This window comes from Pempheris klunzingeri, chromosome 11 (genome assembly GCF_042242105.1).
Source record: "Pempheris klunzingeri isolate RE-2024b chromosome 11, fPemKlu1.hap1, whole genome shotgun sequence".
Taxonomy (NCBI): domain Eukaryota; kingdom Metazoa; phylum Chordata; class Actinopteri; order Acropomatiformes; family Pempheridae; genus Pempheris; species Pempheris klunzingeri.
Window position 1 is genome coordinate 8,694,217 of NC_092022.1, and position 25,017 is coordinate 8,719,233.

Here is a 25,017-nt window from a genome sequence, read left to right on the forward strand (position 1 = left end):
AAATTGGTATGCGCACATTCCTGCACATTACTGAATGCATGGTGGGATACTGATTAATGTTTGCCCTTTGCAGGCATGTATACAAACAGCAGCCATTATCTGACCTTTCATTCCTATAGGAATGTGTTTATGTCCTCAAAACCCCGCAGATAAAATGTCTTTCAAATGATGTTACACATTTATACTTTTGCTGTCACTTACAATGTCTGGAGAATTGCCCTTCTTAAAATACCATATGGATGATTTAAGCTAATTTACTACACATTACACATACTTTCCAATATAACTTACCATTTTGCAAATGATGCTGCTGTGGTTTTGTTTCACTGATTTCCATTTATTGTAACTATGTTATGAAAATCTATTAGCACACTCGTGAAATTAGTTTGAGTTGCTTTTTGTCAAAGTTACTTTAGGTAAATGCAGTGGTGAGTCTTTTTTAAAACAATGTGCACTTAAACTGCAGTACCACATAAGTGTAACACTGGCAGAGATGCATGCAGATTGAATGTTCACTGTGATGAATTATACATCTGAAGCAAGTTTCAAGAATCTGCTGATCAATTTTCATATCCTACAGAAATGAATAACTAGGTATACACAAAGTGTAGATAAGGGACTAAAACATGCAAACACATGATGTCTTTTAGGTTGGTTACACTGGCTGCTCGCGATTTGAGCTTTTTAACGTTATCCAATGATAAATAGAGAGATGGCATGATCGTCACAGATATAAAGCTGCCAGAAGGGCAGCGCATGAAAGCGTCACTTTCACACGCAGGTCCTCATGAAAGTAAAAGCAAATATGCAGACTTCCAAATCTGATCTTGCACATGTGATTCAGGGCAGGTTGCAAAAGCATATTTCATAGGGCCTTTCATCTTGAATGAGATGCTGGAGTCATTAATAAAAGTCAGTATGTGTGTCTGTCTTGTACACGTGCGCACACACACACACACACGCACACACACACACACGCACACACGCACACACATCTTTATGGACCATTGATAGCAAATTCATCAGTGGCTCATGACGGTAGTAACGCCTAAGCGCTGACTGATGAAGGCAGCCTGCAGTGTCTGCTCTGTCTGGGAGTGCTTTGCTCTGGATTAGCTAGTCAATTCTCATGAGCAGAACAATCTCCCTGCATCGCCTGAGGAGATGACAGGGTCACGCCTGATGAAAATGAGAAAAAAAAGGAAAAAACACACCTTGCCTTGGGGCACTCCATCATAGAAATCAGGCTCTAATACTCTGTATTGATGGAGACAGTGATGAAGAGAGATTGGTATTTAGGATAACACATACTGGGATGGATTGCAATTTATTGATGAGCACACCAGTGAGAAGGCAGGCCTCAAGTCCCCATGGTCTTTAGCCTTATATAAAGCCATGATTGCTCTGAAGTTGGAGTATCATAAAGAATGAACTATGAAGATATCAATAAAGATTATAGTGTGCTTGTGAATATATGGGATCATATAGCCTTAAAAATGTCTGACAGTGGTTCCTTGGCTACAAAATATTAAATTAAGGATCGTATTAAACAGATACTGCAAAAAAAAAAAGCGAAGCAGATCCTGACATAAAAGAACCTGAAACCAGCAAAGATTTTCTCTTCTTGATAAATGAGTGTTAATTAATCAACTGCTTCAAAACTCATGACGTTGCACCTCCCATGACTTGATGCTCTCACTACACAAACTACAACCTGAATTCCACAACATTTGAGGAACGTCACTGTTAATTCACATCAAAGGCATTTAAATGGCAATGTCATACACTGCATGACTCTCTCCCTTCTAGTCAGCCAGTGTCGATCAAGTAGTCTCTGCTTTAACATCACAGAATCTGACATCCACATGCTGGCAAGCCTATTTCATGCTTCAGGTCCTTAGAGTAATGGGGGCTGAACTTGTGTGAGAGTGGGGTTAGAACAGAGCCCGACACTGTGCAAAAAAACTGATCAAAGAGAAAGATAGGCAGTGATCTCAGCCACATTCCACCACGACCTGCATCCGCTGGCTTAAAACCCGCCTGGGTGTTTGTGGATAGTATCAGCCACACTCGCCAGAACTTGCATTGCTGTTCTCAGAAAGACACAAACACGCAAACATAGCTCACTCAATGCAGTTGGAATAACATTTTTTGACACATTCTTCTTTGTTGGATGGAGCATGAGAGATTTACAGTCATCTTCATTTTTACTGTCCTTTTACAAAGTTACATAAACAGCCCTCTCTCATTTTCAGAGTCTGTACTTGTGCCGAATTTGACAGTAATCTGTCAAAACAATGTGTTTGTTTTAAAGTCTGTCTCCCATTTATGACGTAAACCCCCCCCCCAACAGTGAGATTAGTGTCCTTCTTAGGCTACAGATGGGCAGATATACTGAACAGCTTTTCAAATGTCTACGTCATGGAGATTAGCAGCAGAGTTTCCATGAAAGTGGGAGAGGTGCTGCTCAGGTCATGGGGGACGGACAGTTGGATGGACGATAAGATAGCTGCTAGATACAAGGATGGATGGACGGAGCCATTAAAATACAACTGGTGACTTACAGACTGCAAATGAGCCAAAATGGCAACTCTTCCAGAGAAGTGATAATGAATGTGCAGGCTGGCAACCATCCTCCTTCATGATCTTCTTATTAGCTCCAGGCTATTTATCATCCACCAGTATTTTGTATTAGTAGGCATTCAGGTGGCAAATAAATGCTGCAAATATACACACAAAGCCAATTCTAGGATATTGTAATTGCAGAAATATGCACTGTCTGCTTATTTTGGGGAATAACAACTCATGTGTACATTGCTGTCTGTGTTGGTCTGCTAATGGTGCTTCCTCCACATAGAGGCTACTGCCTGTGGTTTTATTCTGGACAGCTTATATCTAACATGATGAGAATGCTAATTGGTTGCATCAGAACAGGCAATAATTGTTGCCATGGTTAAGCTTGATGAGCTGTGCTGGTATTATAACGGCAATAAGAACATGTCATTCATTCAGTCATGATATGAAATAGTATCTATGTGAATACACAAGCTATCAACATTTAGCTTGTTTTTTAATGTTAGTATTTTCACTGGCTTTTCCATCTGGTTCCATTTTATTGTTACACGTTGCTAACATTGTGCTATTATGTTTACCTAAGGTGTTGCAGTTAAACATATTGGAAACAAATGAACAGCTATTTTCAGAGAGCAGTCTTGTTGTGCATGACTGGGAATCAAGTAAATAACAAAACAACTATTTCTGATGCAACAGGAACAATAAACAAGCTCTGTTTCGGAGAGAGATTTTTGTGGAAATGTCTTCAAATTCAAGTGATTCATCTTATTAGGTGCATGGAGGGATTAGCAGAGGCAGGTAGCTAGGAAGTGTTTGGATCTGTGTCCATGCTCGTGTGACAGAGTACGTGTGTATGTATGTGTGCCCATGCGTTTGTGTGCATATAGTTGAGAAATGACCTTTGGTGCCGAAGGCTAGCGGTGGTGATATTTATAGTCCAGGCCAAACAGAAGGGCAGACACAGTGTCACCGTGGATATTTCATCAAACTGTGGATGAGTCCACACTCACAGAGTTAACATACCTGTATGAGGTGCTCCTTCCACTGTGACGAAACCCTGCACCTCTTAAAGTCAGCCAAACACACATCCACAAGCATCCCATGTTGCCAAAAATAAAAACTGCCACCTAGAAAAGTCAAGTCAAAATGACAATAAAGATCTGGCAGACAAATTAGAGTATCGAGGTGCCAAAACAATCCTGGTCTCCTCTTGAGATACTCAATAAGATTCAGGGACAGAAATATGTAGCTAATGGTTGTGGAGTTACATTTGTTCCCAGTTTTCGAAATGAGCGGCGTCTGCTGACAGCTCCAGTAAATAAAGCCGCAAGACTGCAAAGTCTGTCATCGCAAATCTGAGTTAGCTTTTCAGTGACTTACAGAGAGAAAGTTCTGCCATCCATCCATGTTTATTTGATGAGCAGAGGAGGATTGGATAGTGTCTGACAACAGCAGCCAACGTTGGGATGAATTTGATATGTGATAGTGACAAAGTAAGCAGCCAAATTAATCAGAGATTTTTTCTTTAGAGTAAATGTGATTAGGCACCGAGGTGTTCAAACAGAGAAAGAGATAGATGGAACATAAAGGCTCCAATCAGTCCACATTTAAATACAAAATTACTCCATGCTCTCAGAAAGTAGTGGCAAAGCTGAAGTGATTCTGACAGACAGCTGGTCATCTTTAACTCGTTCCAAATTGTCGTCTGTGTCACAACAGGAAGAAACTAGCTAGCACCCATGGGAGCTGTTTGGTGCATTCACCTGCAGCGCAGTCAGTGAAAGAAGGCAATTACATAGGCAGGACCAAACTCAGTTGTTCTTGCAATTATGCTGTCAAACGGAGGCTGCTGGAAGCTCACACAAACACATGCATCCATGCATTGATTGATAAAAACCCATAGACAGCAACAACAGACCCAATGAGTAAGATATAAACAAGGTGAGCATATGTATGCATATAGAAGCACACAATTTCAAGTAAACACCCACAGCCCTGACCTGATCCTGAGTGAGTGTCAGATCAGTCAGACAGTAACAGGCTGTCCAGTGGAAACCAACAACAGCTTCTGTTTTACGGCCGGGTTCAAAGAAGGTTTTAATCCAGAGGGTTAAGCCTTCTCTGACATCATGTCACTCATCTGAAAACACTGCTTTCTCTCTGAGTGACAGCCATGCGACGTAAAGGAGCAATGTAATCTGAAATGATTTGGGGTGTCATTACTTGAGTGGCATGCCTGGCAGAGCTGTGGAACTGAGGTTTGATGTGGATTTAACACAGTGAGGATCAAAACGAGATAATTCATCTGTTATTCTTCTTTTCTGTAACAGCAGATATGATTATACATAATCTGCTTCTATGGTTACAAGCAATAATGGCTGCATGACTAATGTTGTCCAATTTCAGTCTGCAAAGACAGACCGTAAATTACCTCAGCGGTAATCACAGAGGCCGTCACAGAGAAGTGATACAGAGAGCTGAGTAACCGAGCACAATCGCAAACACGTAACCATACCCGGGATAGTAGGGGTTAGGCAAAGACAGCCATTCATAGCCTCCAGGTGTTTGTTTAGCTTTGAAAGCTCTAATTGTGTCACAACCACACCTCGAGGTTAAAAAAAGGATTTGCATGACATGCTTGAAAAACATATAACTCATAAAAGTTATATGTTATATACTCAGTTTTAACCCCCATTTATGGGTTGCTAGCACATGGAATTTCAGGCAGAAAGTGCAGAGTTTATCTGTCTTGTTTCGTGACCTTTTACCTCTATGTTGGCGCTACTTCTAGTCATAGGTTGAAGGGCAGGTGAACTACCAGTATATAGGAAAAAAATGCAGGTATTTGGAGGCAAAACAGCAGAGAAGAAGAGAAGACTGTTCTCACAATCGCAACATTTCCCAGCTGTTGTAATTGAATGCTTTTCAGTTAAAATAGTCTGAAACCAGCCTGGCTGACGCAGCAAAAAATCCCTGTGTGAATGTACGATGTGTATTCAGGCTAAAAACTGCAGCCAACAAACCCCCGACCACAGTGTTTGCAATAGAAACAGAACACAATGCCTTCTTTACATGACCATAAAAATACTGTTGTTTGGAGACAACCTCCCAGTACAAATCCTGGAGACTGTGATCTAGTCATTGACAGGGAAAAAATCCCTCACAACCTAACCAGAACAAATACTAGACTGCACTGTGACATCTCTGTCCTGAAAGGGTTCAGAAAAGTGTGAATCGTGAGCATATTTTTAAAAATCTTTTGATTTCATAGGTCAGTGGTTGAATCCTGACATTTACAGCTACATCTGTTCAAAACCCCACCAGCTCATTTTTTCAAGTCAGTTGTGAAAACAGTTGTCAATAACAGTTACTCTGAGGTCAGTGCAGGTTAAAGTCTCCCAACGGCTCAGCACCACAACAGGTGACTGACTGGGTGACTCACTAAGGCAGACATGACACCTGCCAACACGTGAACATTACGTTCCTCAAGCTAAAAAGCCAACAGACCTCCCCTCCTGGGATCTTTAGATCAGGAAGACTCTGAGCAAGTCACCTTTGCTTGTGCAGGACTGAGCCTCGCTGTATACTATTGTCTAATAAGGCATTAAGTTGGAGCTGCACTTGTCGTTTCCACGCACTCACCAGACTTTCCCTGCTCACCGTCTGACTTCATCCCCTTCTCCGAGAGGAGTTTTCCAGAGGATTCCAGGATCTGTCAGGTGTGTGCAAGAGACTTGCAGGACAAACACAAAATACAAAAATGCAAAAATGTTCCTTTCTCAAGCAGTCCTCGATCAAGCTACGAGCATTCTTATTTTTCCATGCAAACTCAGGCTCACCAGGAAATATATCCAGGAGCTGCCGCTGTGTCTTTCCCTCTCTGAGTGTACCTGTTCATAGAGACTCCCACAGGTTCAATGATACAGTGCATGTGGCCCCTCCCCCCCAACTCAAAAGGTTTACTAGGTAAGAGGGAGGAGGAGCTCAGCAGGGCTGTCACCACGATTTTCCCACATTACTCAAACACACACGCAGACACACACACACATGCACCGATGAGGGGAGGAGCCCTGCCTAGGTGTGGGCTTGCAGGCAGGTGAGCGTTGATGTGTGTGTAGTCTAACACCGGCAGGCAGCACAGCAACAGGTCTGCCAGCTGTTGTCTTGCCTGAGGGCGTCAGTAACCTTAAACCTTTAAAATAACAGATATGGTACCACGGAAACCTTGAGCGCCATTAAAACGACCACTGCAGTGGGAAAGACTGACACTGTGATGTTTGTCCTTGTTTTGCTGTTTTATTTATAATCGTCAATAATCAACTTTTCTGCTTGCTTTCAAGGCCACTGGCCCACATTTTAGAGTAACTTGAACAAACTACAGCTACAGGGAGAAATGCAGCGTAAAGTAAGCTAAAGCATCACAATAATCAGTGGATTTAGATCTACAGCCATGGGATATACACAAGATGTTGTTGTCATTTAGTGGATTAAAATACAGCTGCCTTTATATATGTTATGTTTATGTATGATATGTTTATATTTCATCATAACCGCTATGTTTTCAAGTCTTTTACATTTTAGTTTAGTTGAAAAAATTCTGTAGTTGGCTCGTTAAGTAAGAAAACTGACTGTCACTATAAATGCAGAGGTGGATGCCTTTTGATCAGAATCTCTGTAGGCTTGTTTTATTCAACCACCTTTGCAGATGCATGTAGTTCAAGGCATGCAAGTGAATGAAGGATTTATGGTTCGCAAGTAATCTGAAGACCTGGAGCAGACTGATGAAGCCCTGATTTTAAACAAAGTTATAAGCGTATGCATTAATCAAGCTTTATTCATCTGCCTGCAAGGACAAAGATAAAACCTCTAAAAATAAGCAGAATGGTGAGTCAGAGCATAAATGTAATCCCTACAACTAAAGTGCACGTAGAATTAGTCATAAAAAAGTGAAAATAACTATATAAAAGACTCATCTAGGACCGATTGAATTGTATCTTGAAGTTCCCTTTCTTCCCTGTAATAATTTAGAATAATGCATTGTTCTCTGCAGAGCCTTTGTGTGCCAACCTGAATATTATCAGTGAGTATTATTATAAATAATTCATTTTGTCAGGTGATTAAGTCACGTTCAAATGGAAGCATTCATTATTTTCTAAAAGTTTTGCTATCTCACACTTTTATATGTGAATTCAGTATGTGGGCCACACAGCAGGCATGCTGCTGCAAAAATAAAACGAGTGCACACTTTACTGTAGTAACAGCAGCTCTCACTGATCTCCTAGTGGCCTCTGCTGAGTCCAAATTCTCTCAAGCTCTATTAATCAACAAGGCCACCTTAGACTGAGCCTTGTACAAATACTCTTCTAGAGTCTGTGCCCATAACAGTGTGGCAAAACAATGCAGGTTGTGAAATGGGAATTTAATTAAATTCTACCATTCGTTTCAAGGTATCTATTAATTAATCAGCAATAATTAACGACTGAACTCCGCTTAATCACAAGGCTCACTGGAGCCTCCATTACCCCCTACTGACCAGAACAGTATGTTCTGGGCTCAACAATGGCAAATCACAAAACCGCAGGCATGTATATTTACGAAATAAGTTGAACTGATTGAGTTTTTCTTTTTTTCTATATCTAGCGAATGTTTTTCAGTACAATGAACCTGCAAAACAAAAGTGTCTGTGATGTGTATTGCTATGATTTCAAAGTCGATCAGCAACTATGCCAGAAACCTTGATTGGGTTCGCTGCAGAGTGTGACATTTGATAATTATTCAATGTTCCATCCTTCTCTCCAAGACAATAAAGTAGCAGAAGAAAATAATCTCTTGTTGTCTGTTGTGTCCATGCATAATGGACAACGTGAGGAAATTGAATACTGCCTACTGAAAGGGGGCTTTGAGGCCCATGAAGGCCTGTAGCTGAGCTGCCTCCTCCTCCTCTAAACTCATCTCATACGCTGCAGGTTAAAACCTGATTGTACAATATAGTACTAGCTACGTTTTTTTGTTAAGCCGTGGCAGAATGAGGCTTTGTGTTGTGAGCACATGTGTGCGTGTGAGAATATGATGATTTCACTTCATGATAACACCCAAAGGAAGATCAGCAGATAGCAAGGAGAGAGAGCGGCTAAGCTACTTTGTACTACACAATTGTAATGCAGTCATTGATTTTTGTTGGACCTTTCTTTCCTTTTACAGTCACAGTGCCATTTCATGAACGATGACAAAACACCTTTTAATGGCAGTGAAGAGGGAGGCTGCAGTAGTTACTGGCTATAAAGAACATCGTGTGCCTCTACCTACTATCCAGTGGCTCAATATTACAAATACAAGGATGAGGAATGACTCAGCAGTTCTCAAAGAGAATCTGAGAAAAAGTATAATCGTGTCATTTATCATGTAAAGCAGTGGGTTGTAAAGCTAGTTAAAGGATTGTGCTGGGAAAATTGTCTGCTGGAGTGCATGAGAAATGATTGCAGGGCAGTTCTCTACGGTTTAGTTCACACTGCCAGCCTTGATGCTGAAATTTAGATTTACAGCTCAGATCAGATTTTTTGTTGGGCTGGTCACAATGTGGCCAATATCAGATTCCAGTGTGAACTGGTCACAGTCCTGAACTGACCCATGTGCGCAAAAGAGCAACAACAAAGACGTCAATTTCAGGCAATATTATTGTGACATGAAGTGCTTCACAGAGACAGAGATTTCAACCAAAATTTCAGGATGTCTAGGGCTACTTTTAAGCACATCTGTCAGCGCCTCACTACAAGACCCTCGCGGCAACACACTCAGTTCAGGTGACCCATCTCCCTGAGAAAACACGTAGAGGTTGGGTCGTATTGGTTGGCAACAGAGATGAGTGTGACGTAAAAAATCACATGAATTCCAATAAGGTTGTTCAGACTGAGGTCATACTGCAAAACATTTGATTGGTATCAGATTTAGGACACATCTGGGAGTGGCCCAAATCAGAACTGAAAAGATCAGATTCCATGTGATTCATGCTGGTCATAAAAAACAGATCAGAGTCACATAAGAGCAAAAAAAATAGATTTGGGGCACATTTGCCTGCAGTCTGAACATACAGTAGCTTCTATACTGGATGACCCAGAAGATGGTAATTTCATGACAAAGGGGTTTTACCATTAAAAGCAAGGTAATGCTAACAGGATAACACTAGTTTTATCATTCTGGGTAGCCAAGCAAATTTAACAAATACAGTAACTTGCACACGATGCACATGGACCACATTAACAAAACTATCTTTGCTTGTTCAGACTGATGACAAAATATTAATTACACTATTCTTGCTCCAGACCTGTTGGGACATGCTAGCTAGAGTGTAAGGTAACTAGGAAGTGGTCCAGCTGCAGCTACGGGCTCAGACACTTATGAAGATAAAGTGCTAATCAGCAGGCCTGTTGGGTTTCCTAATTAAAAGAATGTACTTGGCACGCACTGGCTATTTACACGACATTAAAACAGCATCAAATCACACTACAGGGACCAGGGAACAACAGGAAATTAGCTTTCGGTGTCATGCATGGCTTAAAATGCCTGATGCATGATGATATTGTAAAAAAAAAAACATTTATATGAAGAAAGCAGTTCAGGTGAACTTGCTGACGCTCACCTTGTATGATCAGCAGCAACACTCACACTTTTTCTGGGATGCCTGGAGGTGATGAGCTGAGAGCACTATCCCTTAACTGAAAATCAATGGAAGCACCCAATATCTCTCTCTGCAGTCAGTTTGCACAACAACTCACAGGACAGCAGCACCATCTCACACTGCCAAGATGTCAACATTTCATTGTTTATGTATGAGAGAAAGACGAGAGTAAAACCGACAATGAGAGAAAATTAGAAATTAATTCTACTTGTGTGTGTATGTGTGTATAAGCATGCAGAGTTATAGATCACTGCTGCTCTTTTCTGTGGTTTTTGAGCGAGGTGGTGTCCATCCTTTTAATGTCTGTCTTCAGCACCGTCAACTGGCCTTTGTCACAACCCACAATGCATGTGGAAATGGACACCCCTCCCTCCTTATAAATTCCCATCTTTCTGTTCCCATGATTTTTCCCAACACTGCAGCTTGCACTGCAAGACCTTGAAAGAACTCTGCACTAAAGATCAATTCATGAGTCACAAAATGTGAAGTATTAGCAAAAAAATAGCCAGCGAACTGTAAAAATGACAAAGTAAAAATGAGGAGTGAGCTGAACAGGAATTTATTATTACCTACACCACAAAAAAAGTAATGGAGTCAAGTATCATGGTCATGTAGTAGCAATAGCAGTCTAAGTCAGTGTGAAGGGTAAACCATCTCTGGATCATACACGACAAAGTGACTGTTTTGAGTACTTCTTCTATTTCTGGAGAAGATGTAAAACAAATGAAGAGGTCTATTTTGAGGACTTATAGCAGCCAAACAGTTAAGAGTTAAGAATGAAATTTCACCATTCATATTTCAGGGACTCTACCTGGAATATGCATTTGCACATATTTGATTGGCCAATGATAAGGTTGCATTACGGTGCTGTAAAAGTAGGCCTATATTTTGCCAGAGCCCTCTGTGCCTGGACCCCCCTCGTGCCAAAGCAGCTGTCTCACTGAAATCACTGAGAAGTATTTGGACTGTTGTTTTGTCACAGTGCTGTTGAAATTGAGGTAAACAAGGAACAAAACTACAGAGTCATCTGATTCCTGCTGGTGCATTTTTTTAAACTTACGTGCATACTTGTGGGACACTTGCCAATAACTGCAGGGGTTTAACAATGTTGAAGTCCCAGATTTGTTATGACCTTCAATGTCATTGCCCTCCCTTAACCTCCTTCACACCCCACACCTTTTTACTTTTTTACCTAAGGCAAAGCACATCTACTGTATGTGAAGGGTGGGTCAACATTAAAACGTCAACTTGAAGCTTTTGTTTGGAATGAGACCTAAGGGTGTGCAACCTTATACTGCTGATCTACTGTGACTGACTGTGAAATATCTGTCTTGCCACTCTTTATCCTCTCTAACTTGCTTGCTTACTCATCTGGATTCCTCAGTCTGGTCATCACCACTACTTACCACTACTGTGCATATACAGAACCTTTCATATATATATATATATATATATTCAGCCTGACTAACTCATTCGATATTCATCTCCATCAGCTATGTTATTTGCTCTCTATGCTCCCACCTTACAACTTTCATGCTCAGTAATCAGTGAAAAGGAACCAGCCACCAGGTGCCACTGAGTTCTATTCCAGATCTGCCAGCTCCGACAGCCACCATGCCTCTCCACCATCGCCTATGCTGCCAATTCGCTACTGCCAAACGCTAGCACAAATTTGCTGCCTGTGGGTCCTTTTAACAGCCATTTGAAGGGCAGGCAGAAGGTATTACAACCAGTGACCGGTTGTACCAGTTGGCTGTTTGCCGCATGTCAAGACTCCAAGGTGGAATTCAGAAATAGAAAATACACCTCTAGTAGCACCTTGGTGCAGTGCTGCAAATAGGTGTAAATCCAAATCCTAACAGGGTCTAGGTGTTAACTTGGCAAAGTCTTTAGGGAAGTGTCTCACACAAAAAACGGATTTTAGAAAAGCACTGTACAGTAAAACATGTATTTGTTCTTCAGTGCACTGATGAAAAAGAACAGCAGCGAAGGAGCACCATGCCTATGCTGGATGTCCTATCTCCTCAGGGTGAACCCAGACACCCTCAAAAGCAAGTTTATTTCTGCTTGGTTCCACAGTCTTAATTTTTTAGTCACTTTTAGTTCATGACCATAGATAACAGTAGTAACGAAAGATGAACTGGAAAGTTGAGATCAACATGAATCTCAGCTCCCTCTTCACGATAGCAGTGCAGGATAACAACCATATTTCTGCAGATGCAGCCCTTATCTGCCTGCTGGTGTCATGCTCCATCTCTGCAACATAAACCCAAGATTTGGAAATGCTGATTCCCAAACACGCTACTTTGCATTCAGCTGCAAAACGACCCAGTGCGTAGCGGAGGTCATGGCCCAGTGAAGCCAATAGAACTACCTCATTGGCAATAAGCAGAAATGCAAACCCTGACAGAGCCTCCCACCCACAAACACAGCTCTCATTCCAGGCAAACAGAACAAGCACAGGATTTGTCATATTCATGGTCTGAGTACAACCACAAACACCCAACATACTCGATAAGCCGTCTCCAAGTCTTCAAACACATGCACTGGGTGAGCAAACTGCATTCAGTATCCCTGTATGAGTAAAAGCTGGTCCACACTCAATAACCAGGGTGGACCAATTCCACTTATTATTACACACCAGGTTCATCTACTGAATGAACATTTGCTGTTTGTGGTCCATTCGCTCTATGGAAGAATGTCAAACAATCTGAGACCTGACAATTTTGGATGCACGGATAGCACACATCCAACACATTCAGCTTTGCAGCACGCACACTGCTTAGCAACTGTCACTGCAAAGGAATGAAAGAAAACAAGTATACGGACATACTTTTCATGCATGTCTTGTATGAAAGAGTAGATAAAAAAGATTGATTAAATGAACGACACAGCTCCAGATCTAAATTTAGACCATAATGTAGTGTGTGGCAAAGTTAAACGAATACTTTTGAAGGCCAGTTTATTTATATACTGTACATCTCAGTGGTGCAACCAGCCTCTGAATAGATTCTAAAGGAGAGGATAGAATAAACAGGAAGAGCAATTAATAATCAGCAGTCTTTTCTATCTAGACCTTGAAATTTTACCTTTTGACTTTATGAGCTTTGAGCTCCACTTGCCAGCAGCCCTCTTGAAGTGAAGTAGTTAAAAAGTGACAGAGACTGTTTATAATCAGACTGCTGCTCTGCTCTTTTTGTCAGTTCTCTGTAGCCTTTAATAGAAACAGAGAGGACAAAGGGACACGAGCACACAGAAAACCCCCTGAATGTTGCAGCACAATTGTTATGATTACATGAGATCACATGTCTGTGGATCAACAGTGTGGATCTCCCATTGCGTGTCTATGATGATAAAGTCCACTGCAGTCTCAATCTGTATTACCTTTTCTCTTCCACTTCTTTTCTTTGGTCGTATGAGCAGTCTGGCTGGATTATGTCAGTACTCTGCATCATTTTGATCGCAAACTCAGCATGCTCTTCCAACTTTAACAATATCCAGTTATTATGTTGTAGCATAATTAAATCTTATGAATCACATTTTTTTTAAAAAAGTCCAGGTACAGCCATTGTGTTTGAGCATTTCTGAGTAGCTATTTCTGATGTGTGTAAATTACAGTGGAGAGGCCTGGATATTGTCGCTGGAGGCAATTTAAGTGCCACTCTCCCAATGGCTGTGAGAGGGCAGGTGTTTTGGAAAGTGTCAGCGCATGAGAAAAATGGAAGTGCTCAGCAGAGACCACTCATGCACCTACACCCACACATACAACTTCACATTCTGTCTTTCTGTATTGTTCTTTTGTTCATTTTCTGCCTCTCTGTACTCCTCCCTTCACTGTATGACTTTCTCTCGTTTATCAGAACACATACGCAGGCATCACTACGTCCTCTTGCAATCTTTCACCTTGTCCTCCTCCTCACTGTGCTCCTCACCTTTTTTTTTCCTGCCTATTTTCCTCTCTCCTTCTCTGTCTCTCCTTCGCCCCTAAGCCTGTTTTTTTCAGGACGCCCTGTTTGACCTATTTGGACTGACCTTCCTATTTAAACAAGCCCACATGCCAAGCTTCACCCAGCTCGTGACATCATTCCTAGCTAATGTGCAGAAGCAGCACCTGTCTCCATAATGATACAGTGCTCACTACTTACGTTTGTTTCCCCTCCCCTTCCCTGTCCCTTCGTCTCTCTCTTACTCTGCAGACCTGAGATGAATTTGCTGATAACACAGCCCCTCAGTTCCCTGCTCTCATTCTGATGAAACTTGTGGTGATATACGCGGCCTTGGCCACTGCAGGGGTTGTTGGTGAGTGCGCATGTGTTTTTCCTGAGTCTGCACATTTACAGCACCCAGGAAATAACCACAGACCAGCTGTTGAAGCCATTAAAGGAGGGTGCGCACGCATGCACGTCTTAATTTAAAAATGTGTACGAATCTGTCAGTAACCTGAAGTACAGTATCCGTTCTTTTGACTTCGAAATGACTCCAAAAGAATAAAAATCTTTCAGCATGATCTGTGACTTTATCAACTGGAAGCAGGAATCTTTTACTTAAATATTCAAGTAAGGTACATCAAAATTGCTCAACAGTACAGAACTTGAGTAAATGTAAGTAGTTACATTCTACCACTGCAAACCAGAACCACTTATGGTACTTATTGGTAATTAACACACCACTGTAACCCAAATCCAGCAACACTGCTCCCTTCTTTTGGAACTAGTGAGCACTCTTCGTATCATCACAAAATTGACAAGCACTAATAGAAGAGCAGAGATAACTGGAAGCTAAATAAACCCTTAAGCAGGACACTGTAATGAGGAAAGTGCCCCTTGGTGCTCCCTACGTGACACTGGAGATCCAGACTCGTGTTGACGGATCCACCATCCAAGAGATGCATTTGGACTGGTGCCATATTTTGATCCTCTCAACAAGACTCCAACTCCTTGAAAGAAGCTTTTGTCATGAAAAAACTGGAACATAGAAGCAGACTGTAGTTACTATGCTTGTCTGGAGAACCGAGTGAGACTCTTCTGACCACCCAGTCAGATAAGAGTCTGGAATAAATAAAGACATTCAAGTTTATAGACTATTTTTTTTTGGATGGTTCATGGTGACACAAGTGTCTGAGCACTAGCAACAGAATTGTGACTATAAAGCAAGACAGTATTCATTGTTGAGCCATATTGTAGCATCATTTTACAGGAGGACTGCAAGGTATGAATGCATTCAAGGTAATAACAATTCAGATCACACTCACAAGAATCATAAGAATGTCCACTCCAAGCCATGAAATATATACACAGGAACCCTCTGACTCAGCTCAGTGAATTCAAACATTTTTCTAATGAACCAGCATAACGTTTTAACTTTACTGTCTATAAATAAACCTAAATTGGTTATGAAGTAAACAAAATGTAAATAAAATACCAGAAAGCAGCAGTTACAACTAGCATGTTTAACCGATTATGTAAAACTTACTAATGCCATACTGAATCACATTCTTCTTACAAATGCAATTTAAGTATTTAAATATCTACATCTACAGCCAAGGCTATTTATATGTGCCCTCTGGGATGCATATGTAAGCTCGGCCTTGCAACAACATCCTCCATCATGGTACTACAAGAAAACAAACTACTTTTAAGTCAACCAGCTGTGGTTGAACAAAACTGATCAGGTCTTACCTTTATCCAGGGAAGCGTCTGGAGAGTTGAAGTCCATCAGACTGCTGATTTCAGTTTTGTAGCAGAGGTCAGTAGCCGGCGGCTTCTGCCTTGGTTGGGAAGAGGGATCTGGGAGAAAAGCAAATGACAAACAAGGTTAACTTAACGAATGATATTTGAAGGGATTTGGACAGATAATAAAGAAGGATAGATAGTGGAATTCATCAGTGGTTTTGGAAATAAGAATTGAGCTCATTTGCAACATTTACTTCCATTTTTTTCCACACAAGCCAAAAAAGCTAAAACTTCAAATTTCTTTGGATGCATTTTTCATTTGATTTAAAAAGAAGAAAGAGAAGTGAGGTTGCAGAAGTTCATGCTACTACTGTCCATACAACTGAATAGACTGGAGATCGACAGACAAACAGACAGAACATGGTGCCTATGTCCACCAAAGCGTTTATTTCACAGTTGAAAACTTGCTCCTCTGAAAATTCACAGCTGGGATTGCTTAAGGGCTCTTTGGAGGTGCAGCATTTTTTCAACGGAGACACTCTGGTTGTAATGTTACAGGATATCCGTGGAAGTAAAAATGGCACAAGGTAAAGTACTAAAGTACTACTCTGTATTATTTGTTTTCTGCATCATTTTTTACGTTGATAATGTGGTAAGGATGTCCTCTGGTGCAGAGACTAGTATTTATTTCTCAACCTATTCTATGTGAAATTAGACATTCAGCACTCCCATACAGCCTGAATGGAATGATCCTTCGTTTCATCACCATATTTTCACACCACTGTGAAAAATCAATGTGAGATTGACAGTCGAATCAGGCTCCTCAGATCCCACCGTCGAATAGTCGACTATTGGGGTTACCCCTAGAGACAATAGCCTAATTTCAAATAAATACAAAGAGAAAGGAATTGATCCCTGACATTTTCAAACATATCTCTCACTGATTACTATTTGCTTAACTTAGACTTGGAGGTGCAACTAGAGAATAATAATTTCTAACATAACATTTACTATGGAGACAGCAAAAGCAAAATGAGAAAGAGAGAAAAACCCTGTGTACACCTAAACTGCATGAATGAATGAATGAATGAATGAATGAATGATATATTAAAGTCCTCATCAGTGTAAGTTTTCCTCTGTGCACAGAATGCATAGGAACATTTGGGAAACATAATGATTAATGCTGCACACCACACCATCCCTCTCAGTACACACATAATGGACTTTAACTCCTCACTCCTCAGACTGTACTAACTCTGCAGTAGCTTACCATTCATCAACACAGCTACTGTCTCTGGGGAGAGCATGAACGCACCGCTGTAGCAAAAGCATACAAGTTTTAAATACATGCAGGGGCACAAATACAGGCACTACTTTGAGAGACTGCTGCATCTAAATATTAGCATTTTTATGACTAGAGTGTGATTTAATTTCTAGTGAGGTTTGGTGGTTTATAATATAGCTTTGGCCAGCCTCACTAGTGGCAGGTAGTGAATGCATATTGAATGCATTGCTCCAGGTCAGCTCACATAAAAATGTTTGCTAAAATGACTTTGTCACTTCAATACGTGCAGTCCGCCCATTTCTCACCCACTGATGCAGTTTCACTTCAAAGTAAAATATGCAGTAGGTCACTCCATGTGTTACAAGTAGTCTTTGTTTGACGAAAAACTAAAAAATTAAGTAACTGCTTTGCTCACACACACAATTAGATTTACATTCCAGCAAACTACATCTCTTCCACTTCTCTCTTCAACCTCTGCTTCTCTCTGGCTGCCTCCTCCTCCCATTCTTCCTGCCATCAGAACACCACCCACATACTAAGATGCTGTTACAGTTGCAATTATTTGCACTAATTGAGCACAGATGTGTCTGGGTGAATAGACTGAGGTATTGGGCCAGTGCTGTTATTATGGTGATATTAGTCATCGCGCTTGTCGAGATGGACTTTGTAGGGCTACAAATAACAGCCTGGCTGCCTGCCTGTCACACTTGAGGTGACTTGTAAGCGCACATGAGGGCTGTTTTTTAAAACTGTGCATAACACTTAGCCACCCAACACACTGCTAATGTATAATTTTTCAGGCTTGCCCTCGGTGAAGCCTTTGGCACTAGGAACACATTTGTCAGTTTTTTGAAAAATGCTGAAATTCACAGCACATACTTATCTGCTAGCTTCGAGCTGCTGCTGCCCAGTAGCCTCTTGAAAATGTTTTATCTTCCCTGCATCGTGCCCTTGACAGGCCCGCATCAACATTTAGAAACTTACCAAGGGAGAAAGGAAAGAGTATGGTGGAATAAATGCAAAGGAATAACTGAACCATGATGGTTGCTTGATTGGGATGCAGAGGAAAAGAACTCAGGTGTGACTTGACATTTTGTTTACTGAATATGCAATAAAGTTTGAAACTGAAACTATAAGGAGAAAAACTTCCAAATGACAGCAGAGAACTTGACTTTTATTATTAAACTCTTATCTTCACAAGCCTCCATTCACTCTGAAAACGTAGGTACATTTAACTTTAAATTGACATTTTTATAAATTCCGCCTTTCACTTTGTTTGGCTCCACGTAAATTTTGAAGTTTCTAACTGCCACGGTGTTGCATCAGAAATATAAATGGAAATTGCCTTTTAAACCTAAAATAAATGAAAACTGCACAGATATTCCCGTATTTCACATCAGCACCTGCTTATGCCGCCTGTACTTGATTATGTGTGATTGTACCAATGTGACATAAATGTAATACAGCAACTGACACAATAACTGATTTCCAAGCAATCGCTGCCCGATACGAATACACTGGCTGATCATGTAACAACAATTTTGCATGCAACTCTTCCCATCAATGATGAAACCAACACAAGTGTGGAGAGGTGGATGTTTTTGTATGCTGCAGCCCTTCTGTTGGTTTAAAATGCAACAAGAAATAAGAAATCATCATCACTTGTGGGGGCTGGAAAAACCTTTCTTTTAATGAAATTTATTGGTAGACCAACTGGATGTGTTTTTTTAAGAGTTAGAGGTAAAGCTGTTGTTCTTGTTATTGCTTCAGCTTTCAGACCTTGTAGTGATTTGTGTGTGTGTGTATATGCATGTATAAGTGCCTAATAATGAAAATTGCATTTTTTTTTTTTTTAGCCACATTGAGATATCCTGCAGGTAATTGTAATGTTTTCTGGGTCACTGTCCATGTCTATGAATCAATGTCTCTGTCAACACAATGAATATTTGGAATTGGCATGGTCCAGGGCCTCATATTGATCTTTATCTCAGCTCGCTAAAGTCAAAGAAAGACAACAGACAGTGACTCACAGCATAAATAGACAGACAGTGGGTGGGAGAGGAAGACTGGATGAGATAGCTGGGGTGGATAATATAGAAGGGTTGTAGAAACAATCAAAAACATAATCTCTTTTTTGCCCTGGCTCCCTGCATTGCTACCTGCTATCCTTTACTTACGCTTATAAATCACATTTGGACTGATCTATTTCGGATTAGAGATAAGAGCATCATTTCCTCTCTCCGCTTCCACCCTCTACATGTTCTTTCCTTATTTCCTCAGATGCCAGCAGGAAAATTCTCTGACAAAGATACAAGCTGACCTACCATCTCCCTGCAGGAATGGATGTCTGACACGTGGAGTTTTCATTTTCAGTTCGCCATAAAATTATAGAATCTGTATGTTTGCAAGAGTAAAACTTGGCACATATTATACATTGTAATTAAAAGAGGAGAGAGAAGATCAGACATAGATCAAATTGGTATGGGAAGACAGTCCATGTTTTTTTTCTTTTTTATTACTTATTTGTTTCTGTGAAAAGGCTTATAGCTTAGACTCGATCGCAGTGAAGCCAAGGGTTGCAAAAAGTTACAAGATATATAGCCTTCATGAGAAAGCAGTGGCAGCAGAAACTTTTATTTGAAAAACTCTTATAAGAATTGATTTTCATTTTTTTCATTTTCCTCACCATCAAACTTCCTCAATTCACTTTATCCATAATAAGCAGTTTAACCAGCCGAGCACACAACTGAATGAAAAGGTAATTCTTCTGTGATGAAATAAACAATGATTTGGCCCAGACACTAAAAAAAACTGTTGAACACCATGTGGCTTTGTAATGATGTAATTATCCAAATCACTGTATTCTTGCCGAACGGGGTCTACTTGCATTGAAAGAAATTTGGTTACAGCCGCCAGATAGTTGAAACAGCTCCTTCCTGGAGTGTATACCACTTAGAGGAAATTAATTTACATTCCAATTTTAGTAACTTTCCGGAAAAGACAATCTCACCATCAAGCCTACATTACAAAGAGTTTGAACTTCTCCGTCAAACTTTTCAGCCTTCACACGAGTACCTCTGTCACTTTTTGTGTGTACAAGCAAATGCAACATCATGAAAGCCTTTGAGGAGACACTATCCGAAAGTATGCGCCATTACATCTCCATTTGTACAATTTATGTAGACACTACGAAAAAAAACCCGCAGAAAAACATAAGAGGCAGCGAGGTGCAGCCAGGAGGAGGATAAAACAGCACAGTACATCCTATTTCAATTCAAGCAAACTGAAGCCTTTACTTTGCAGGTACGTCTGAAGTCAGGCATGCATGTAAGACAAGTCAGACAGAGATGATGTGTGCAGTTTTGATTAGACCAACATATTACCTGCATTTGTGTATAAGATGGCCGCTAAGTTATTAGAAAGAGTAAATCCTTGACCTGACAGGGACACTGCCCCTCTGATCAACTTAAATGCACACACAACATAACACACAATATGGGTCACTAAGTTATGTGTTATCTCTAAATTAGATGAAGCGTAATGACATAGTCTTGTCGGAAAAAATTACAATTTAAAGACGTCACTTTTCAGTGTGAGAAATAGTTTCATTTGAAGGGATGAACAATTTAATCAGCCGATTTAAGTATATGATCATCTGAATTAAATGACTCAATGAAGAGTTGTGAAATGCTGTAATATTTGAAGCCTGTTGGTTAATCATTTCCCAGGACATCAAGTATGCCTGCTTTGTCACCCTCTTTGGCATGTGATACCGACACAGATGGAACTCTTTACCATCTGTATGAGCTGCTAAAGGTGCACTGTAATGTATAACAGCAAGAAACGTCAGTATGTGGAGGTAGAGGAGTGGTCGGAGGTCTTGAAGACCAGACTTTGACCCAGGAGACCAGGTTCATGTCCTGTGTAAATTTGAAAGTAATAAGTAAAGGTCTTATTTTAAGCCAAAACATCATCTTTTCCCAAAACTAGCCAAGCAGTTTGTCCCTAAACCTAATCACCTAACCAAGCAGCAACAATTAACTGCAACATTAACCAAGTGTAATATTGTTACCATGATGACGTATATTTGTGGTAACATTAGACGTTAGGGACATCAGTATTTGACGAACTAGGAATCAGAAACGTTTGAAGTGAAGGGATGGCCAGAACATTTGAGCGTCTAGTACTGATGCAGAAGGGTGCCTTGTGCATCAGTATCAAATGCTAAAGGGGGTGACAAAGCATCAGTATTTGAAGCCCACACTGTATTCCTCTGACCCTGAAAACTGTTATAATCCTCTTTTGATCGAGAGAGACAACAGATGTGTGTCTTCAGTGACCCTACCTGAGTGAGATTTCTATGGGAGTCTGATGCTAACCTTTATAAAGTGGCGGTAAAACTTAAATCGAGGACTCAGCTTTTGTCAACAAGAACCCCCTGTTGTTCCTCTTCTCAGCGGGAATGAAACACAAAATCCTTGTCTGAGAGGGATGCATCTCCCAAAATAAACTATTCCCTCAAATAGAGGCAGCCAAGCTTCCTTTGTCTGTTGAGTCTGCAGAAAGGCTCTGTTCAAACTTCAGACTTCATTGTGCATTTAAAAAAAAAAACAAACTACTATTGTTATTACTGGAGTGCCACTTAATTTAGTATTTTTTCCAGTGCACCTCAATAAATGTGTCTTCATTTTACTCAGACTTGAGCAAAGATGAAGTATTAATATTTATTTACAGAGACCCATATGTCTGTCCCTACAGGATGTACATACGTTACAGTGAATCAGCCCTTGAACACTGTAATGACAAACAGGTGTAGCTATTACCTGTATCAAAGTTGGGTAGCCAGTTAGTTAGGTTCACACATGCACATGCAAACATTCGCATGCAAAACATCTCCTTTTCTCTCTGAAAGACTCTGACAGGTCCAAGCTCTCAGGGGGACTTTACTCTCAACGCAGCACATCAACCAGGCATAATGAAAGCAGACTTTATCTTATGGAAGACCTTTACATAGCAGGATGAGGATTCCCATGCTCTATTAAGAAGTAGAATGATTCAATGAAACCACCAATTTATATCCAGTTACTGCACTGAACAGCAGTAGTCTACATTAATACAGAGTTCAAGTTCACAGGTTTGTGGGGGTTATTGTAGAGGTAATTCAAGCAGTCACGGCTGTAATGAGCTGAACTCTATATGGTATGATATAAAACTACACATATTGTAATGCTCTTCTGGTTGAGTGTTTCAAGAGTCCTAAAGGGAAGATCGGGAGGAATTACAATTCTTCATGGTCGGACAGTTCTCGCTCTCTGTTCCTCACATTCCTGTCACCACCCCTCTCCCTTGAGTCCTCTTTTCTTCCTTAGCTGACTGACTCCACCAACGTCACCTCTCCTTTTTCCCTCCTCATTTTCTATCCATTCTCTGTCACTGTTTAATGGGGTTCCCCGAGCTCTTCTCTCTTCCGAGCCTGCCATATTTTATCTGGTGGCACAGTGCAGGAAAAGACGACGGCTGGAACAAAAGACGGCCCTAATGAGTAGTGGAGGTGATTAAGGAATGAATAGGCGCTGTTGCTGGAACGTTCACCAAGCCGCCCGCGTTCCCCGGCTTGGTCTGCGTTCTACAGATAGGCGCTGCCTCTCTTTTCTTACATCTGCCACCCGCCTTTAATTGCACTGACATTCTCTGGTCCCAAGGCTGCTGGACTTGTGATAAAGCTTGCGCATTCATACATTAATCACCACCGGCCAGGACCGGCCTTTCCCCCCAATCACCTGCAAAAAGACCCCAATTCAAGATGCCCTATAAATATCCCACATATTAAATGTAACTAATGGACCAGGGGTATGATTGTGGGGAGCTAGCGCCTAATGTTTAACTGCCCACGTGAGCCATACCCGATCTCAAGACAACTCCTTCAATTCATATTGTAATGAAAGGCTCATGAATGTACTAGGCGGGCTATTCAAAGGAAGTGTGTAGGCTGGGGATGTTATTAGTTGGCGTATGGAGGACTCGGGAGAAAATGAGCTGCTGCCTGAGAGACTAAACCGAGGAGAAGCAGGCTTTTGTTAGTGCGTGAATGTCATTTTCACAGTGGCCATCAGAGGAATGAACACATCACTACTGTATGTCAAGTGAAAAATGGCCCATTTGCTGAGCTCCATGACAGACCAGAGACAGGTGCCTGCAAGCACCACAGCTATAAAATGGCCTGAGCATGGCCACTTCAACATCATATTTGTCCCTGGAATCAAAGCACTTTGGGAGATGGAGAGCTGTGTGACAGCTCCTATCACGAACCTGAATGGTAATGAAACTTGTGTCCTCTGACAACATGCTGCATTTAGATCTCATTTGCTTTGAATAATACCAGAATTTTCCCACCTCCATCATGTTCCTATTAGTGCCGATACTCTTCAACAGCCTGCTGTAACTCTGACGATGTCTATCCTATGTATAGAGATAATGAGAGATTATAAGTGAATACAGCGATGACAAGTGATTCTTTAACTGTTAGATGCTGAAACTGCTGTTGTTTCACCCATCAGTGTGAGATCCACTGTGGGGTAAGATGGTGTCAAGTTGCCATGGGGATAAATTAAAGAATTCAATGGTGCATTTTGTTAATTTCACACATCAAACATAATTACAGCAGAGTCTGTTGTTGGAAAATCTTATGTCGCATTTTTAGACGATAAGGAGAAAACCAAAGATTTTTTTGCTTTATTGCCAAAAGATAGATGAGTGGATCAATACTATCCTCATATCTGTCTATTAAGCCAATGAAGCAAATTTCCCAAAACTATTCCTTTAAATCTTGAATACTCATTTAGTCAAACCATAACACTGTATTAATGATATTCCGACAAAACAGTCTTACAATATTAGCAAAATGCACCCTGGGACTTGGCATTACACCACATCACTTTAAACCAACCACATTGTAATAGAAAACAGAGACACTGTGGTAACTTAAACTTAAATTTGCCTTGAGAATTAATATGAAGATATTTGAATAATTATCCCAGTGTAAAAAACCTAGAAGGTAAAATTGAAAATAAATCCTCTTCAGCGACCCTCAATTTGTTCAGGATCAATTTAATATCATCTATACCGGATGTTTTTATGAGTAGCTTTTAACAGCAATTATGACTCAAAGGCAGAGCAAAATTACTCATGTGTAGTATTCTCCAAAGGACCTTGGGTGGCTGTTGTTTTTCTTTCAAATCCCCTTGCCTTGGCAAAGCACATTAAACAATGGTGTTATGTGCATTGTTTCCTATCTTTTAGTGCTGCAGAGTGCAATACTGTATAATATTAAAATCAGAAAGTATTTCATAACATTTCATCTGAAAAGCCGCCTAAATACCAAAGCATTTGAGATGAGAACTGCATGTCCTACTTTTGTCACTTTAATAGGTTTCAAATTGAGCCTTTTGCATTGGGAGGCTGGTTTGACAGGAAACGTAGCATAATTATTCAGAATTGCTATGTCCTATTGTGTGCTCAAGTTCAGATTAAATGGAAGATATTTGTCCAGATTAAGAACTAATATATGTAGTCGACGTCCACTGGGGTTGGACTTTAACCGCACAGGACCATGGTCTTGATGGACTAATCTTCATCATGCTGAAGTTGATGTGATAACAGCATAATCGTCTTCCACTAACACAAAAATTAAATGATGAATACAGGTCTAATTTCTGTTTCAAATCAGCCTACTGACAGTAGTTCATTTCTAAAATTACAGCTTGTTATCTCTTTATTCACATGTGGCATCAAACATTAACATCAATATAAAT

The 25,017-nt window shown here is 40.6% G+C and overlaps 1 protein-coding gene across 1 annotated transcript in view; it reads right to left on the reverse strand.

The window, feature by feature from the left end:
- The window catches only part of kazna (kazrin, periplakin interacting protein a), a 158,930-nt gene that overhangs the window by 33,965 nt on the left and 99,948 nt on the right, over positions 1–25,017 (reverse strand). The window contains exon 4 of the mRNA XM_070838944.1: positions 15,928–16,035. Within this exon, the coding sequence (XP_070695045.1) occupies positions 15,928–16,035 (108 nt within the window). The remainder of the gene's footprint in view (positions 1–15,927; positions 16,036–25,017) is intronic.